Here is a 21,428-nt window from a genome sequence, read left to right on the forward strand (position 1 = left end):
CACCATGATACAGGCACAAAAAATATTACGTACTCACTGCTTGAGTTTCTGTGGTCCGAGCCGTTCCGAGCGGTAGTGTACGCGAGTGCAGACCACGACGTTTCATTTCCCGAATCAAACGCTATTTGGTTTTTTCCAATAATTTTTAAATGTTCTTCTTAGTAGACCAGAGTTTGGTATTATGCCCGATATATTGTAATAGGCTTGCCCCCACAAAGTGAGAGAACAGTCATAAAGGATGAAAAGTATTTTTTTTGTACATATCTCTACATACCTTCGGGTATAACAGGGACGAAATTATGAAAAGAATCTAACCGGCCAGTAAGCTAACGACGAGCTTAACAAAACTCTGGTTAGAAATTATGTTCGGAAAGATAATGTTGAACCGATAAAAGCAATTTAAATCCCTAATGGCACGGTTCTAAGCGAATTCGTCAAAATTATACAAAAAGAAAGAGGGCTTTTGGCAATCTTGGTGTTAGCCGCTTGAGCAGGGCTCCGTACGCATTTGACTGTGAATCCATTTTATTTCTTTTGAATTTCAAATATGAAATTCTGGCACGGAATTTTGTTTACATGTTAAACCGGTGTGTACCGGACGTGGTCTAATTGAAATTTAGAACGTTTGTCTTTGGCCGTTTTCATATTATTGTTGTTAACAGAATGTAAATTAGCGACGCCATTGTTTTAGATAGATCATACGTGTAAAAATATTTGATAAGATTCATCATAATATCATGAGATGGTACAATTTTAACGTGAGATTTATCAAAGTATTTGTATTTTCGCTTATCATGAATACTGTTTTTTTCTTCTCAAACATGTACTTTACAAAACAAACACTGTCTATCGTGTTCTGTCTTACATTTCTCTTTCATGTAGTTCGTCTTCTTTAGTACATCATAAACTCTGGGAAATGAATGTACCATGTAACTAGTTTATCCAATTGCCTTTACGGTATTATCTTGAAGACAGACAGCCGATAAATTTGTTTTTCCTTTTCCATCCAATACGGAAAAAGTTGTAGCAATTGTTGCTTCGCAATTCATCTCGCGATACTTCTTATTTCAAACGAATAAAACAAAGGAACAGTAAATCTTTCAACTGATGACAGACAAAGTTGTGAAAATACTTTTTTTGTACCAAAAACTACGCGGGACAGAGGCACCGATAGTTTATTAAAGTAAAAAGTTTCCGCAAAAAATACAGAACAGTTTGTAAGGACGCGAAACATTTCTGCCGAGTTGTATGATTGTTTTTTTTTGTTTCGAACTTCTGACAGCGTATATTCTGTTCTGAAATATTTTCAAGTTTCCTCTAATGAATAATGAAGAACGGTTTTTTTTAGTTCTGGAATAGAGACTGCACAGAAACGGAAATGTTATAAGATAAACTGTTGCTCAGCCGAGCTCATGTTCAAAGAGCTAACAAAAAATGTAAAAAGACCGGAGGTCGTATTGAAGTCGTTGTATAAATTATCATCACCATTAAAACACTATCTCCTATGATTTGTTATCCTATATCTGTGTCGTTTATAGTATAAGGTTAACTGCTACGTTAATTTCTTAGCAAAACATCCCAAAGCTAGAGTAGAAAGTAAAAACGTAACACTAATATCTAGCACATTCCCTCCTTTTGTCCTTTGCAGCCGTAGTATTGTACAAAACCAGGTCAATTCAGTAACAGTACAGCGGAACGTGGTCTTTATCCTTTCGCGTCATATGCAGTACGCGCATTGGAAGCGAAATAGAATCGGTTGGTCGAGCTTTCGCTGCTGGCTTCTATGTAATAATAGTGAACGTATTCTGAACAAAAGTCCAGTTTTAGGTACTCGTTGACTTAATTTTAGTCTTCTAGCGTTTTAAAGTAATTAAAATCTTATTAGTGTGAGGAGATAATATAGTTGGTTTAATTAAAAAATGAAATAGTTCAAAAGAAAAACGAGTAACAATACAAATGACTACTTGAATTTTATGAAAAACCATGAGACCAAAATAATTACATCAACCTTCAACAACCAATTACTACCTCGTCTGTAGTTTATTTTGAATTCCAAACAAACCAAAACGTAAATAGATATTATTATTCAGAATGCCCCGTAAAGAAATGTTATTGGACGTGACATGAAAGCCGAGACACGGCCCAAGCATGCTGATACAGAGGTATCTTTGGTCTGATTAGCATTCAATCAGTCGCTTAAATTCCGACAACCCCCTTACTATCTCATACAATCTCTATCAAATTAATTCGATATGAAATTATTTACATCAAATAATATTTTTTTATTAATCTGCGGGAAGCAAAATCAATTTACAAAGACTAACATTGCAGGTTGTTGCAAACGCTGTTTTCATGAGAGGAAAAACATAAACACCGTTTTTGTAGTTCCGACCAGGAAAAAATTACACCCTGTTCCAACAAACAAGATACAGGTTGTTTTTAATCTAACTCGTGTATATTTTATTTAACTAAAGAAAAATCATAGAAAAGATACCGCTTGTAAGAATGAGCGTTAAAGCAAGATACGTCAGCATAAAATATCGTCCCGTCGCCTACATATTGAACAATTTCCACTTACTTTCACGTGAAAGCGTCATATTTATGGCCAACAATAGTAGCTCTGGGACAGAGACAAACGATGGCCAAACAAAAGATAGTTTGTATCTAAGCACTAGAGAACTACCCCGAGTTGTAATTCCATAATTTCCTTAACTCATTTTCTTGGAAAATAGCTTTTGATATTATTTTTTCGATAACGGAAGATTATCTGATACTGGTTTCATTAAAATGAAAAAATATTTATTTCATTTTTCTGATGAGCAAAATGGATCGACTGGGGATTCAATTTCAATTACTATATTGCTCGGCAATATCATATTAAAGATATTTTGTAATTTATTTACTGAAGTAAGATTAACAACAAATTCTCGACGAAGAAGTAAGTAATTCCTAATAACAATTACTTCTGACCATTCTTTACAATAAACTACAATCATAACAAGAGCATTAACAAATTTCATGAATTAAAACCAACCTGGTTTTCAAGCATTACAACGTAACAAATAGCCAATTTTTTGTACGAGCTTGCGACAAAGAGGTCATTAAGGTCTTTTACATCTCATAATAATATATTCCTATGGGTCATATTAACCCTCCCGAACCTTACTTCCCTTTATTTTACAGATTAATTTTGAAATAATAAACGAGTGAGAAACGGTAGTACCCTCCCGGCACGGTATAGGGAACATTAATTTCGTCGTAATTGGTTCAGGATAGGAAGTGAATAGAGCAATTCCGAGATGAGATTTTTTGCTCCCGATGTATCTATTGTAAGGTGAGATTGAAATAACGCCAGTAAAAGTATTTAAGTGTGGGATTTTTTTTCCTTCTCCGTCTGCAATTACATTGATTGCCTTACTTTTAGATATTGGGTCATTATCGAAATTAGGAGTTGGATTCTGAATTCATTTACGGGAAAGGAAATTCTTTGGGGTTTTTATTTGCCTTACTGAGGTTTGTTCTTTTGGTGTAAAGACTTTAGTTACAGCTTTCTCCTAATTAATTTATTCCTATTGTAGTCTCTTGCTTTAAGATTTTTTTTCACATCCATTAGGTTAATTTCTTGTAGAAAAAGGTTCAGACAAATTTAAGATTAGGGCTTTTAGTGATGTTAAATGTTCAATATTTTTCATCCAACCCTTTTACTTTTCACATAAATTGCCAGAAAAACACAGAACAATAAACTGAGTCGTATAATTTGAAAGTCGCGTATTCAGGGATTCCTTACACTTAAATGAGCATTATTGCGCTCACAAACTGCTGTCTTCAAACGTTTACATCGCCAACTTTATGTGTACAAATGTGACGAAAATGTAAATGCGTCCTTACGTACATTTCTTGAACTCTCAGACTGGTTATTGTCACGTTAAAGGGCAGTAATATTCTCTGTTTGTACCCCTTTCATTTGTTTAATGAGGACTCTCGGTGCGTGTGAAGGTAATTCGAAAATGATAAGTGGAAAGTTACGCCCATATTAACATACGAGCCTACATCCGCATTTTCTTCGGTCTCTATTTCTGCGTATTACAATTAATTAGTAATTTAATTATTACATAAACATGTATTAAAATAGACTGAACTTTAGTCCATAAGTTCGATAAAACATTGAATTTCTATTTTTTAAATTTGTGTAGTTCGAAGATTTAGAAGTCCGGAAAAACTCCCTAAAAACAGTATTATCACCCTCTCTTATATTCACGACTACTAGCCATCAAGCAGAACATAATTCTAACCAACATTCTTTGGCTACTATAAGGATAACAATGTCTTAAATCCGACACCGTTGTACTGTTGCTGCTATAGACACGTCAATTTCCTGCTATGAATTAAGCCAAGATTGTGGCCTCAAGTTGAAACCAGATCGGTAAATGCCGAACACTGCGGAAATGTTTCCAAATTAACAGAAATATAATAATTTTGATCCAAGATTGACGAAATGATTACACGTCATCAAAGTGTTCATTTTAACGTAAAACCAGATACAAATAATCTTGATTATTATATTGGAGGTGAGATTTAAGAGTTCAATATACGCTGGACGCTATTTTGACCATAAATTGCTTTCAAAAGCCAGTCCTAATACCGGCTTAAGATTACCACGAAATTGAAAAATTGAAATATTCCATGAAGTATATATGTTAAAATTGTTTTGCGATATCAATAAAATTAAAACGCTATTTATAACCATTCAAAAGATATTTCACAGAAGCCCACTTCTAATAGATTTTCGGGATCTAAATTTATATCAAAGACGTTTAAATTAATGATTCTGACCTCCTCGAAGAAGATTTAAATGATTGAATTTTGAAAATAGATTTCACTGAACGTAATATTCCGACAATAGCAAATAATTCCTGTACTTTTAATGTTACAATAAGCAAGTGTAGCAGCTGTAGGTTCGTGATTAAAATTCGAACCACTTACTCGAGGTGTCCTTTGTAGATATCGAAGTCTGTGAAGACGAGTTCGACAATCTCGTGCGGCGCGGCGACGAACGTGTAGAGCAGGCAGTCGACGCGCGGCGGATAGGGGCGCGGGTAGTCGGGGCTGCTGAACGTGCCGCGCTCCTTGCCGTACGTCGACGTGAAGCGGATGCACGTACAACCTGGTAATTGAATGAAATTAAGTGATTTTTGTACACTTTATACACATCCTAGTAATTAAATAGTAGCTGCAGCTGATCGTGAATGACAATATCAATACAGAAAAACAGGGTTCATTGCGTAATGCTTAAAAAAAACCAGTGCAGCCAGATTTGGCCGCATGGTACGGTATGGTCATTCAAAAAAGTTGCTTCAAAGAAGACACTTGAGTTATTATTTTTTTTACATTTCCGCAAACAGTTAATTAAATAATTAATTCTGATGGAAACACTTCGAAAATGTTGAAATAGGCGAAGTCAATGATATTAAAAAGTAAAAGTTAGCAAATCAATGAAAATCATATCTTTAAAACTTAGTAAATTATGTTACTGAACTTAGTTTATTGCGTAGCCAGATTTTAGGTCAATATTTCTTTAAGAAAATGTTGATATAGGTTTCGTTTTATTAATAGAATAAGTTTTGTAATAAAAGTCATAACTATAAATAACTCATTTCAAAACAATTTTGCTTGACAGCGTTTCGAATACGTGTATTATTATTTTAGAACACGTAGATATAAATATAGGAGTAGATGCAAGCACTATTTAACTCGATAATATTGTTTTATTTTTAATAATTCAATCATCTAAAATGAGGAATGATTTAATTACACTTAATACTATTAACACCTTAATGAATAAATTACTTTACGAAAAAAAGCAAAAAGCAATGTTTACGAAAGCCTAAATTAGTCCGACAACGTCGACCCTTGCGTTCATAGAAACCCACAAAATTGCAAAGTAATAACACATAACCGAAAAATATTAATCCATTGTCCTAAACATGTGACATTTCGCCACCTCAAAAATAAAACAACAAAAAACACAAAGGCCCTCATTGTACACCGTAATTACCTTTCAACGATATAATAAAAGCTATAACGGCAATGCTTAATGAAACAGAGGGAACAAATAAAACGTCAGAAAAAAGAGGTGACGAACATAGCACGCGATTCGGGGCTTTAGCAATGATGAATATTTTATGTAAAAATCCTCAGGCGCCGAGTTTGAGTTCACCGTAATCTTCAACGGCGTCAAATGAGATATTCAAGACGTTATTTTGAACGAAATTGTAGATAAACTTGCGTTACACCAAATTTTATTTGCGGTATAATTTTTGGGGAAAACATCTCGCTGATGTTTTGACGCCCTACCGACGGTATAATGGCTTGGGAACAAATGATAATTTTGAATATAATATCACGACGGTTTCGGCTCTCGCGTTTCTTCTTTGTGACGTGTTTGTTACGGGATTAATTTTAATACATTTTGATATTGTTTGGTTGGAGATGGTGGTGTTTCGAGAACATTCTTTTAACACTTTTGACAAAGGGCTTTAAAGGATTTTAAGCTCAGAAAATAAATAGAATATTTTGAATAAGTTCTATTTAATATTAGTCACATTCTATTTAATTTAAGACTGTAATATGTGGTTATCAAAATGAATATTTTATTATGTCTACGTAACTATTTATTTAACGTAGTAAATTCCAGTCGCTAATGTCAAAGCTATCTACGATTTAAATCACTTGTCATAAGATAAATAAGATTTTCAGATATACCTAAAACCAATAGTAAACAAGACCAGTCAAAGAAAATGATGAGACGTACAGAAGATATTGGTATCTTGGCAATAAATGAGTTATTTGTAATCCAAGTCATAATATCTGTAATACATCATGTATCATATTGAAAGATTCCAACGAGACTTTTATGTCGTCAATAAAAGAGTTCACATTGACGTGAGTATAATCCAGACAAAATTGGATCGTAAAATCTTGTTTGACATCACAAAATATATTGAAGAAGCAGTTTGAAATAATGAATGTTTGATGTTTTTCTAATACAGGTTATATAAACTTTATTGATACATGGACAGAAATGTATAAAAACTTTTGCAACTTGAGTCGACTTAGCTTTAAATTCAAACAGTTCATACAAACTTATACGATGCTGCATTCCATTTTATTCAGGTTCAGAGAATAGAGCCTGTACAAAAGAATAGAGTAGGTTCTATTTTAAGCTCTCTCTATGATTTGTACAAGCAATAAATTAAGTTAGCGCTAAAAAAAATCTTAGATAATTATTATGGGAAAAAAAGTGGTGAATATGAAAGCGGTGAATGTGAATATAAGAATGACTTTCTCCAAAATAACTGAAACAATAAAAAAGATGTACTTATATTTTCCTCGGTAATTAAAATACAAAATTAATATCTTAATGTAATTTCAATATAGTAACTGAATACTTTTATGAAGTGCCGGTATAATTCAAAAGTCAATATTGCTCACAAAAAGAAACTCGAATACTTTTTAATCAATTTGTGTTACCTTTTGCTGCGAACCAATTTAAATTACAAAAGAAATATTCATTATACCCATTGTTTTATAAATAATGAAGAAGGTTATTCAATATGGATCATTAATATTTAATATGTAAGTTTTTGTTCTTAATAATAATGATTTAAAAGTTAAACTCATTCAAACAGATTAATTTTAATTAGTTATACGCGTTTTAAAGAACTTTTCATGCTTAAAAAGATATCAGAATCGTTTCAACTTATGTAATGTACAAAATAATATCTTTTGCGATTCGATAATTCCCTAGTTGAAACCAAATATAATTTAGTACAAATATTTGTTAGTCATACGAATACTTTGAGAAGCAAATCCATTTCCTATCCTGCAAAACTGGTATAAATACTCAGTGCCATAGCTGCAAAGCTAACCCTCTACCAACTCGTAACCGGCTGTCCTGTATTTGAAGATGTATGAAGATGGACGAAGCAAAGGAAGTTTGAAAGGATTGTACCAAGTGGCGCCATCTGGTATCTGCCTATCTCTAGGGGAGAAGGCTTGATTTTATGTAGGTAAGCACTCAAAAGTACTAATTTCAACAAAACATATTTCTAGTTTTACCATCTTAACATTTCCCAGAAATCCAAACGTTTTAAAACTAATCTTAGAATCAGAGGAAGACATCGAAGCTAATAGCTATCTAGTCCCTCGAGATTTGTGAATGTCGTTTGATGCCAAAGGGTTAGAAGGGATGGCAACCCGTCACCACTATGTCAACTTTTAAGCCCGTCCTATGGGAATACGTAATCCAAACATAATAAGGTTGAAACATACGAGAACATTCTCCGAATATGTTTTCACAAGTCGGCATGGCCAAATGTTAGTCATAATTTATGAGCACACCTGAAGATTGTAATATGTTATAACGATGCCAAAAAGAAACGTTATAAGAATCTTCCGCAGTGTTTTAATCTTCATTTATTGTTTTTACGTTTTTAAATGATAACCAGTACTTAAGGCCTAACCTCTCCCTTGTTTGGAAGGAGTCCCTGCCGTGAGACAGTAATGGGTTAGAATAAAACTTAACAGAAAATAATAATAAATTGACTTGAAGATAATGTAATAATAATAGAAATCAATGGGATTCAATAAACGGCATATTTTCAGTGCACAGCTGCAGTTCGGTTATTAAGAAATACCTTAACAAAGGGTTTATACTCTACGATGAGATAAGGTGACAATGAGTTCTCAGAACAGTTTAGACTTTTACCAAATTTCCATCTTTAGCTAAACTTGTCACCTACGTTTTAAGACGACAGAATACGAATTTTCGCATTAAAATTCCGTGATATTAACATGTTATAATGAGTGTACACTCAAAAGATAATCTTTCATGACGTTAACGAGTTCATCTTGAAACCTCCTATGTCATTAAATTAGCAATTAGGGGTGTGTTTAAAATAAAACCTCCTTACGTACTGTGGGTAGAAGCAAAGCCACTACAATTTCATTCATGACCAAGTAAGATCTGAAGGAGAATGTATGATATGAAGGCAATGACAAAAATCTAACAATTCCTTTGAAAACCATTCTCTCTCCACCAGATAACTATATTCAAAGAGATATTGGTCGACAAAAATGTATACAGAATCTATCAAAAGCGTTAACATTGAAGAATAAATTGACTTGATCATGGAAATCTTGGCTATAAATAATAATTCTAGTGTGGTATTATCAAATTTTACTATTGTACGGTCACCTAGAAGTTTATCAACTGTACTGAACACTTTTCGATGTCAATTACGTAATAACTTTCTTTCAGTTCCGTCCATTCTTTGTCTTTCCATAACCCCCAAAACTTAGCAACAACTAAAAGATTACAGTCACCTAATTGCCTTCCCCTTGACCTCGAAAGTTCACATCCTATTTGATCTTTAGCTTCACTTTGTTCTTGCCCTTTGTTTCCAACTAATAATAATATCAAAGAAAAACTTAAGCTGAACGCCGATGGCAACGGACACTGGAGGTCGCTTAAGATTAAGGTTCAAAACATTCAAAGAAGCGAAAATCCCCTTTATTATGCTACAAAAGTTACAAATTACGGTCGCAGTAAACAAAATGATATTAAGCTAACAAAATGAGAACACTTTTATACTCACTTGGATTTACTGCGTGGCCTTCGTCGACTGTGTGAAGAGATAAGTGGAGGAGCAGGATAAGCGTGGTTGACGTCTGAAATATAAAATTAAATGGGTTTATAAACAGGAAATTTATTAGCTCATGACTACCGCCTTACGTATTATCCTATCACTTTTGGCATCGTAAAAGAATTTTATTATGTGAAAATGCGAGAAGGGAACAAAAGTGCATTTTTGCTTTTAGTTTTGCTAAGCTTAGAGTAAAGGAAAGAGCATGAAAAGTCATATGAAGATACCGCAATAGTGCATTTTTGAGTCTAGTATTTGGTTAGCACTGGAAATTATTTTGACTTGGCCAAATTGAAAGTCAATTAATACAAATTGAATTTGAAAATTTAGACAAAATAAATAAGCTTAATTACGTTACACTCTATCTAAATGTGTCTTATTTCGCCCCAAAAGGGACTTGGGAAACAGTCGCCGCATAATCAAATTTATACAGATTCAAACATGAAAATCCTTCTAAACAAGTTGACACACGCACCCGAGCGTCGGACAACGGCACTTGGAAACAAAAGGACCCTTTCAAATCGAAAAAGCGTTTGAAAACATAATCCTTTCGTAAGCATTGACAGTTTTTGTCCACAGTGAACCTGTGAGTGCCGAATGGATCCGAACGCATCCGAAAGAATACGAAGTGCTTCATTTGAAATCCAATGCGCTGACTTATCTACTTCATCGGTAGCACTCTGCATTCAAACGGCTCTTTTTTAAATGTAGCTGCCATGACTTGGGCATATTGGGTTTCCTATCTCACAAAGCTCATTTCACATCAACGAGCACAATGGTCCTACTCGGAATAGATTTTCAGTCAGTATTCGTTATAGTATCTCTGTACCGTCATGCAACGCGTGCTTTGAGTTTTGAAACAACTACTAACTTTTAACGACGTGGAGAATTATACTTTATATATATTTATTTGGACGCATAAGATCGATGTGTGTCAAACCACGGAGCCTTACGACTTTGAGACAATCAGTACTGACGTGGAAAGAACCAGAAATCAGTTTCACAAATAGAATACATACTCTCTATCCATTTTTAAACTGATAAAAAAATCTGTCCATAGGGCTCTAAATATTAAATTAAATTATATTATTTTTAAAATTACATTTAGATCAAAACATGATTTAATGAACTTAAAAAAATCCATATGGTTGATTGCTGTAAAATATTGCAAGTGATCCAAAAATACGCGATAAATATCCCCTTCACAATTTAATCAATGCAAATATCTTTCATTGCTGAAATATAGGACCATTACCTAACTACCTTTGGCATTTAGGTCGCATAACCCTACTATATCAATGGGCCGATAACAGCGCTGTGACACGACTAATGCATTACTTCGCTTCGAAACCTTACAAATACATACGTTGTTTGTACCTTTAGTCTAATAGGATTATTATTTAGTGGAATTTGAAGTGACGTGTGAGGTCGTTTAAATATACTTATTGAGTTAACTGCTTAGAATGGTTATGTAAAACTAGATATTAAATATGAGTAGGTGTTTATCGATTTTTAGACATCTCATCGTAACTAGTAGCTTCTCATACGTATTTTTCTTAAGTTAGTTTCAGTATTTCTCAATGAATGTTTTCTGTTGTAAGCAGATCTACAGTTTTGATTAAGCCTATTCTTGACACGCATCAACTTAAAACAAGCGTAGACTGATATTTTAATTAAGAATTATATTTTATTACAAGAATGATGATTCTCAGATTTATTATTCTATATACATAGCTGTAAAAAATATCGTAGTGACAATATAATTTTAAGTTTCTGCGCAATCGACCTAAATAACAACACGCTTCAATACCTCATCAAAGAAAATTGCTAAATTAAGCAACAAGAATACACAAACTGCTGTTGCAAAACTACATTCAATTAATACCAGTACACGTTCCAAAATTACAACATAACAATGGTTAATTAAATCAGTTAATTAATAACAAACCTGAATAGATTGTGTGAAGGATTAAGTTCGTCATATTAAGGACGAGCCTGATCCTCTATTACGTAAATCCTTTTGCTTAAGCATGAATCCTACATGTATTATATGAGACGAGGTATAAATGCCTTGCATTAGAATCATTTGCATACAGTACGGGTCTCTGTTATAGAATAATAGATATAGGATTTAGGCTGATCTTTGAAGTAAGTATTGACAAAATTTTAGACAGTAACGTTTGCTTATACATAGAATAGAAACTTTAGAATTGGATCCTATTATTAAGGAAAAATCATGTCCAGAAAATATACCTCAATGGATGGCTGTAGATCTTACGTAAGTTGGCCTTCGTTCTTCTCTTTTCTGACAATATTGCAATAAGTGCTAACTGCTTGTTTTACAGTTGACAATAGGCGTCAGAGTATGTGCTAAAGTGACAACAAATCTATGAAGATAACTGTCAACATTCCGTCTGATAAGCTATCTGTTACCAAGAAACTGAGACTAAATGAAAACAAAAACCATGTTCTTATATGATAGTTTTTACACTATTTGTCGTTGGTTTAGTTTGTATCCTGCGTAATAATAGTCCTCAATGCGGTCCATATCTTAAGTCTCGTAACAAATTCTCAGTTTACATTACTTTTCTGACATTAAAGAAAAGTAAAAAGATGAAATGGCCCGTGGCAAAATGAAAGCTCTATTCAAAAATTTACATTTTCTTCCCAGTAAAAGAGGACGACAATAAATTTGCTTGATTGAATCTGTGGCCGAAAATTACGGTGAAAAAATACGCTTTTTTCACTTCCCTAATGCAACGAGAATAAGAAAACGGTAGTCTAAAGTGGTTTTGAACATTGTTCTCAGTATACCAAAGCATAATATACCTCTAACTTTTTCTTTATAACGCGTTTTACGCCTCTAGCCAGTTGCGCTTATTGTTTCACAGTTGATCTGTGGGTTAAGCAACTATTGTCGCGGGCGTTCTATAGATGGGTGCCCGATTTGTGGTATTTGAACTCGGCATCTCCGTATTTATGAGGATAAGTAAAAAGTACTTCCCGGTTTTTTTAAAGATGACAATGGCTCAACGATGTTCAAGGCCGTTTGGGTGACTTTTTTGGCAACTTTGAGTGACCATTAACCATACGATAAAATAATAACGTCTTTATTATGCTTGGAAAACTGTGACAAACTTGTCATATACGATATGTCATAGATGTCGAAGCTAAGTGTTAACTTAGTTATTACATCTAAAATCACTTAACAGATCTAGGAGACGAATTATCATCTTACCCGCGATTGACTGGCTTAATAGACTATCGTTATCTCTAGTATGTTCAAGAACTTGCTTAATATTCAAGTACACAGGATACTATATAATATCAATATTATAGTTAACTAATATTTAGCCAGTGGTAAGTCATGGTAGAGGCTTTTGCCTAACGGTATAATGCAATATATCGTAATACATTATATCGTATTATATATAACCTTAACCCGTATTGTGTACTTCTGGACACTGTTAAAAATACTGGTATCCACCTAATTTTTTAAATAGTTTTTGTTAACTTAATTAAAAATGTAACAATTAAGAGTTTAAGTAAGTTTTGAACTAAAGGACAAAATATAGTTAGGTATATTTAAGATAAATTCTTTTATTATGGAATAGTAGTTTGATTGTGACTTAAACCTAGACACCAATCCATCTTTTAAGAACGACGGAATATGATCGATGGGTGGAACAGAGAGACTTGAATACTAAGCATGGATCTGCATAACGGCTTTCCGCGCGACTAACTAACTGCAGTAAATCTGAGGCATAGCCATGAGGAATTCAATTCGTTAAGAATAGTTTTAAATACTGCGAGACCAAAAATACATTCTTAAAATCTAGACTATTTGTTTTTTATTTTAATGATAGTAATGCAGTACCAATATTTTATTATCTACTAATTATTCATTATTCCAACCAATTAACTAGAATTATACTACCGAAATATATCATCATACTTTTTATTTCGCGATTTCTTATGGACAAAGTCGCAAACAGAAGCTTGTATACAAACAAATATAAAAGAAGTATCAATTAAGCGCGGTAGGAACGAAACATCACCCGTACAATCGTTTTCCAACAAAAAATAAAAAACATCAGACCATTACTCCCCGAATTTCCATACGAATAAATACATTTATGTTACACCGACGTCACGTTTTGCAAATAACGTTACCTTGTTCGTCATAATTACAGACCGCCCGTGGTTTCTACTGTAAATATTAGATTACACAGCTTACCGCTTACAAATCAACGTAAAGTCTGTACATGGCTTTTCCTTCATATATTCCACGAAATTACGAAGAAATAGAAGTTTAATTTACCTGTTATATATTTTTTTATGAGCGTTAAGGTGTTTTATCTGGAAATTTCATTATACAAGGAGCAGAGAGGTGATTAAAATTCGTCTTCAGTTCTTTTTATTTTAGCTGTTTTTAACACGTTTTCTCAGTTCATCGTATCCTTTTTAAAGTCTCCAATAATTACGCTGCTCAGTATAATCATTTATTATTATTAAGCTTGCTACACGTGTTTATTTAAATATCTACGTAGAACGTGCTCATTTCCATAGAAATTCATTTCCCCGTGATATTGTCGAAAAGCAAACATAATATTCGTTGATCATTTAAACATGGTCATTAACATTCATATATTTTAAAGTTGATGTTTTCTACAATTATAACACAAGTATTCAGGCTATGACGGTATCAGTTAGAAGCTAAACTTGAATCTACTCTTCCTACAGTATGAAAATACCTTTCTTTGCATCACGCAACACTCTAAAAAGTTATTAAGAAAGTATCAAAACCAGCGTTACGGTAGCTCGATTCTCTACTGCAGCAAAATTTTATCAGCGCCTCTAGTGGGTTCCGTTGAAACTACTTTGGCAGTACATTTTAAATGTCAAACGGTCGATAGCGACTGCAGAGAATTACACAGAACGCCATTCCTAACTATATCTACACTTCTAACTAGAAGTGAATAATGTAGATATCCTGCAAACATAATGTAATATGTATGAACGGAAATTAAGAATTATCCCCTTGGTGAAACGTGTCTACATAGTAAGTGTAAATCAGGCCTAATTTACTCAGACATTTGTTTGGTCCGTTGTTGAAGCTTAGGCTATACATCACGGCTAAGCACATTTAAATTCAACGTGCCGTTGCTGTAATTTGCTTGAAGCAATTCCGATGGCAATTAGACCATTTGTATCGCTCTTCGATGGAAAATAGCTACGTAATGTTGTTGACCAGTTTTCGGAATACGTTTGGTTGGTATTTTTATACTTATTGTTGTTTTTAGCTGGAAAATGATTAGGAACAAAATGTTCTAATAATATATTTCTGTAAATAAGATATAAAATTAGAAATAAGCTCTATTATTAGCTATTTAAAGTTCAGCCAGAAATCGCAATTTCTTTTACATTTTATATATATTTTTAATCTATATTTTGGCATGAATGTCTCTACATGGACTTCTGATTATGTCCCCACTACTTCGTGCCAACAATGTGCTTAAAGTAAACACAAAGATGATACTGTATGAAGCGTAATGTATATATACATTACGCTTCATGTAATTGGCCTTTTATTAGTGCCTTTCTTCATAAAATATGAAACACTTTAACAAGATAATATGTAACTTATCATCTTTATACCACTAGAGCAAAACAGCGGGTGGGAGCGTATAACTCATGGACACTGCAATAACCTCCCCATTTCCGAAAATAAGCGATCTTGACCGACCGCGCAATCAATATCAGGCTACCCACAATACCAAATCGGGATCCTAATACGTCATTCTACACGATACAAGGAAGGAATCTATCGTAAATAAAAAAAAAACTTCACCTCTCAATCATGGTCGGGAACAATTTTTCATTCTTATTAGATAAGGGACGACCGCGGTATGGGATCCCTTGCAGGTCGGAGGGTCTAACTAACACATTGTCGCGTCTTCAATATGACATGAATACGAAAGGCAAGGAAACGCGTGTGGATTCCTTGATTTTCTCCGGTTTAGGGACTTAAAGAAGTTTGCGGGTGAAAGTTTTGTGTCGTGTTTATTACTGTATAGAATTCGTGTTTATGTGCGGGATTTCGTTTTTATTTTCTCTGAGATTTTACTAGAAGGTGCTCCTTTTTATGTTCAGTGATTGTATAACGTCTGTAGTAACAAAATGTTTCTCGTATTTCTTAACAAGTAGTAACGCGCAGCAATAGCTGCTCTATTGAAAATTCACTCATTGTTACATTTTGTTAAACTATAGTCTGAACTTTTCACTTTACAAGTACACATCTTAGACTTTGTAGCAACATGGCTAACATTTTAATTTCTTTTTTTTGTTGCAAACGTATAGCTTTTAAAACTTCTTTAAACATCGGTTTTCTATACAAGGCTATTTAAACTTTCTCTATAAGAAATATCAATAACGACCAATTACTAATTCTTTGAATAATAATTATCCTATGCATATATTGCTTAAACATTACATCATTTCAACAGTAAATTATATTCCCAATGCTCGAATCGTACAACATTCACTATACCATGTCAAATTATAACACACTAACAAATCAGTGGCGCTAAATTAGTATTGAATAATACACTGTTTATAACGAACAAATGGTTGGCTGAAATGTCCATACCAATGAATGGGGCATTGTTTGACTGGCTTTATTTATTGAAATGCATACTAGATTGCAAACATTTATGAATAAGAGCTTTTGGGTGTGTGTATTTGTCAGAATGTCAGTGACTAAATTTGTTGGATATTTTTGTAGTTTGTCCTATAAATCTATACTAATATTATAAAGCTGAAGAGTTTGTTTGTTTGATTGTTTGTTTGTTTGAACGCGCTAATCTCAGTAACTACAGGTCCGATTTGAAAATTTCTTTCAGTGTTAGATAGCCCATTTATCGAAGCAGGCTATAGGCTATATATCATCACGCTACAACCAATAGGAGCAGAGCACCAGTGAAAAATGTTACAAGAACGGGAAAAAGCATGGCTCTTTTATGTGACGCAAGCGAAGTTGCACGGATCGGCTAGTTGATAGATAAAGGTCTTCTTACTAGTTTACTTGAAAATCTCTCTTGCAATTTTACGGATACTGTGCCTCGATTCTCTACTACTATCGACTACCGACAACCGAACTGTCATCGAGAAATTTTGTATGAAAATCTCATCAGCGCCTCTGACGGGTGTCGTAGGAAACATTTTTGGTAGTACATTCTAAATGTCATAATTTCGATAGCTAGCCGGTTGTAGGTAGTCGATAGTGATAGACAATCGAGGTACTGTAGCTTGATTCTCTACTACTATTGACTACCGACAACCGACCTGTCATCGAGAAATTTTGTATGAAAATCTGATCAGCGCCTCTGACGGGTGTCGTAGGAAATATTTTGTCAAAATTTCGATACTCGACAGTACCGACTGTACAGAATCACGCTACTGTACACTTTTGCCAATTGTTTTTGCCAAGCATTATTTCTACAGCTGGTCCCATTCCTACTGCACTCGCACTTTTGTTACAAGGTAAACATCATTAGTAAAAAAAGGTTTTAATTTTCCAAATAGATACCTGCTCAACGTTATTGCAAAATATATTTCAATATAAACGTAACAATACCAATATTGGGCATTCCCAATTACAAAAAGATATTTCAAAGGGTTCCATCAATTGTGTAAGCATAATTGCCAATTTGATAGATCAAGAGGTCTATTATAAACGGTAGACCGAATCAGATCAATGTTGACAATTTACTGTTAATTGGGAGTACTATTAATGGAACATTTTCTTAACCAATTGAGATTGTTTAAGGCTGGTTGTCTAAGGCTTACCGGAGATGTATGAGTTAGCTGGGTGGCGCGAGGATGCACTATAAGAGCTGTAAAACTGTGGTAGTGTTTCCATCAAGAAATGTGCTAGTGGTGAACGGTGTGCGAGAAATATACGGCACGAGGATGTGTTACCAAGCTCAGAAATGTAGGCAAATGTACTCCCTTACACATTTCCCGATCGCTTGATTACGATCGCAACTTGACGCACATTTGCCGACCATTAATTAGGCTAGACAACTTTAACGCGTACTACCATAAGATGGGTGAATAATGGTTGAATAGGGTTATTTTAGCTGAACGTTTTCGTGGTTCCGAGGGCACGAGAAAGTCGGTCTCAGTTCTTGTCAATAAGGATGATTTTTAACGACTTCAGACATTCGAAGGTTTTCGGACGGCTGAACAATATTGACACTACGTTGATCACTAACCATGCATTGAATAAATGCTGCGCTAATAAAATGATGAGCTAATAGAACCTAACTCTGCCAAACTGTTTCTGCTAGAACTGCACCGAGAAGCTATGAACGTAATTGATTCTAGTGGTTTTTAATCAACACATTCCTTGGTACGCATCCTCGCACATCCCCGTTGGAAAGGCAACCTTACGGTTATCTGGCAAGGAAACTTCAATAACTAGTCTAGCAAAGTGAAGGTAATTGAGAGTTTTCTGTTTGAAGAATATTAGTTTCAGAAATGCTCGGCATTTTCACTGAAAGAAACTTGTTCCTTTGCTCATTTGGTGCAACGTGTTCTTTCATTATTGTCATTTAGAATTCACTTTGTGAGTATATTTCATGTTACATTTTGTTTCAAAACACGTTGTTGTTTCTAAAATAAGTAATCATTTGGAAACGACTCATAATGTCAAGCATTTTAGGTCTATGGAACTCTGGTACCTTTATCACTAGCATGAAATTATTAATCACAACTCGTGCATCTAAAAAGCAAGTGTATAAATGATAAGATCATCAAATTTTAATAATACTTATCTTAAAAAACCTGACATGACACACTCAAACTATACTTAGTCGCAAAATACAGTACCTAATAAATCATCATACCATATAACATGGCGACATCCAAAAAGGTGAACAGCAAAACAAAAAGCAATCACTCAAGAACGTCGTTACTAAAAACATAGCGAAGAAAACCAACCTAAGGCCTGGCTTAAAATGCCTCAGAAAATACATACATTCTCTCGTGACATACGAAGCACATTGCACTCATACTCACAACATTTCTATATACTGAAAAAAGTCCGTCGGTTTTGTTTAGCTTTTGGTTAAAATGCCGAATTAACATTGCATTCGTGAAGCGTCAAATTCGATTAAAGTATTGTCCATAGATTCTTTTGCGTGTATCTCTCTTTAAATATCTTTCTTAAGCTCGATGTAATGCCAACGTTGTTCTAGCTCATGTCTTATGCTACAAAGCGGCAGTCCGTTTCTGGAACGTCCGCATCTCAGTTAGTTTCCTAATTATGATACAGACACTAGCGCAATTATATGTGAACAATAAAACAAAAATGTATGTTGACTTATATGTGGTCATTGTACTTTTGTATTCCCAAAAATTAATCCCTTAAAGCGGAAATTATGTTAGAAGAATACTTATTGTACGAAACATCGTATTTTCTACGTGATCCGGCCGAAGTCACTCGCAAAAGCTAGTACGTTATGTGTCTACTCATATAAAAAGGTTTCCATCTCATATTAGGATAAGAGGATTATTTTGGTGTCGAGTTGCGTTCTCTCCCTGCGTCTTGATTCAGGCCGCCTTCACATATTCCTTTTTTATTAACACTGACACGTCTCAGTAGGACTTAAGAGAATTTAGGCACTCCTACTCACGGACACTACAAGATACTGAGAAATGTTACTCAGAAAATGATGCGTTGCGAAAGGTCGAACATTCTGAAAGATATATGTGAGTGGATGTCACTTACACACATAAGATTTTTCGTTTATTGAATTTTGGAAACATTAAGTGGATTACTTAACTACAGACGCTTATCGCTTTATTTGTTATTATTATCAAGCAAACATTAATAACACATAATGAAAACATAAAAATATTATGTGACCTTTACGGTTTTTACATTTAATTTTGACAAAACGACAGCTTTGCCTAAAAGCATCAAATATCAACATCAACAATGATAAGAATAACTAGAAGAATATATTGCAGTTGAATAATTGCTTTCACACAAACAAACGTGAAAGAGCCATATAAAACCATAATCCCTTTAGTTTTTGAACTACGTACATTGTCAGTAGTGAGTGTAGTGACTCAACAACCAATACTTTTGAAAAACCGTTAAGCAAATGGCTTGAAACGATAGTTTTACTCTCAACACACCTGATCGCTACCTCGTGAACTTTTATTGTTACTAGCTAACAATACTTTGTTTGTGTTGCATGAAAAGTCATATACGGCGTAGATTTAGTGCAGTAGCATTCTCTTACTTTAAATGGCTGTCCCGCGATTAGCACCTATAGATATACCTATATCAGACCTATAGATAGTGCAGGTTTAAAGAACTTATTGACGTCAAATAGTTTTAATTAACGTCAAATACTCGAGACAGTATCATGGTACCATACCTTGGTACACGGTCCATATTAGTTTGATTCACTGCAGTCAGTATCATCGAATGTCGAGAGTTTGACAGTTATAATGTACTGCAAAAATTGTTCCGGCGAAGCCCGCTAGAGCCCGCTTTAAATTTATTTTATGTGTTATTGAGAAACAGATACGTACAAATAAATAGTAAAGTGAAAAGTATTACAAATAACCTTTTTGCAATTGAATCAAATAATAATCTCATACGATATATAAAACTTGAAGACAAATTCTTTCCTCTTTCCTACAAAGTTAGAAGAAATTGAACAAGAAAATACAAGCACAGATATGGCTTGCACTTAGGCGAGCTAAGTTGGCAGTATGGTACTAACCCGCATGTATTATTCTTGTGGGACCACAAACAGGATTCAGTGTACATTTGGCGCCCCTATGACTTTATAAAAGCCGACGACAAAGTTCAGAAGACTCGCCCACGCGGCCACGTACTGTACCAAAATGTAGAAAGTTCATTTTGTAGAATATTTCAGATCGTCACATAGATTTGGATATAGGGATTTGTATTTACGAAAACGTGTAGATAGTGTACAAAGGTAATCATTTTACTTTCTTTAAATAAATGTTTTATTCTATAAATGTTTCTGTGTTACAAGATTGAATTAGTTTGTAACGTAAATTAGTAACGTCTACTTCAACTACGGCTATATGTGAAATTGGTTGCTTAATTATTTTCTTAATTTGACTCGTAGCAACTAAAAAACCGTTAAAATTAACAACAATTATTTTAGGTTTACAGAATAGGTAAAGATATTTGAAACAAATGACGGTGTTTATTTATTTTTTTCATTCTAAAATATGCTTATATTTCACTAGTACTTTTTATTTCACCAGTGAACCCGGTAAAACCTTTCAAAACGAGTGAAATTGCGAGCGAAAGCTAGAAATAGAAACATTGTCAATAGCAATGATCACTTTGAAGATAACTTCCTTTGTAGGCCTTCACTCATAAAATGTTCGGAGAATGAAAATCCATTAGTTTCGGGAACTAAGAGACAAATAGAGGATTATCAAGACAAGCTTTTATAGCCAGTTAATGAAAATTCAGATTCTATATTATCCTTTTAATGAAACCTCTGTAGAACAGCAATTTAAAGCTTAGTTTAATTGAGTAAAGGTTAATCTTTGATTTGAGCTATAATTAAATCGAGGTGTTGAGTTATATTTCTGTATTTTAATGGATTAACGGGCAATTTTGATCTGTACTGAACTTTTTAAAGAGTTGCCATCGTAGGTTAC

The 21,428-nt window shown here is 34.0% G+C and overlaps 1 protein-coding gene across 1 annotated transcript in view; it reads right to left on the reverse strand.

Annotated features, from left to right (window-relative positions):
• LOC142976706 (suppressor of lurcher protein 1-like) overlaps window positions 1–21,428 on the reverse strand; it is a 57,806-nt gene that overhangs the window by 20,748 nt on the left and 15,630 nt on the right. Inside the window, exons 3-4 of the mRNA XM_076120216.1 lie at window positions 9,657–9,729; window positions 4,984–5,164 (exon numbers count right to left, since the gene is read on the reverse strand). Of these exons, the coding sequence (XP_075976331.1) occupies window positions 4,984–5,164; window positions 9,657–9,729 (254 nt within the window). The remainder of the gene's footprint in view (window positions 1–4,983; window positions 5,165–9,656; window positions 9,730–21,428) is intronic.

This window comes from Anticarsia gemmatalis, chromosome 11, assembly GCF_050436995.1.
Source record: "Anticarsia gemmatalis isolate Benzon Research Colony breed Stoneville strain chromosome 11, ilAntGemm2 primary, whole genome shotgun sequence".
Lineage (NCBI taxonomy): Eukaryota > Metazoa > Arthropoda > Insecta > Lepidoptera > Erebidae > Anticarsia > Anticarsia gemmatalis.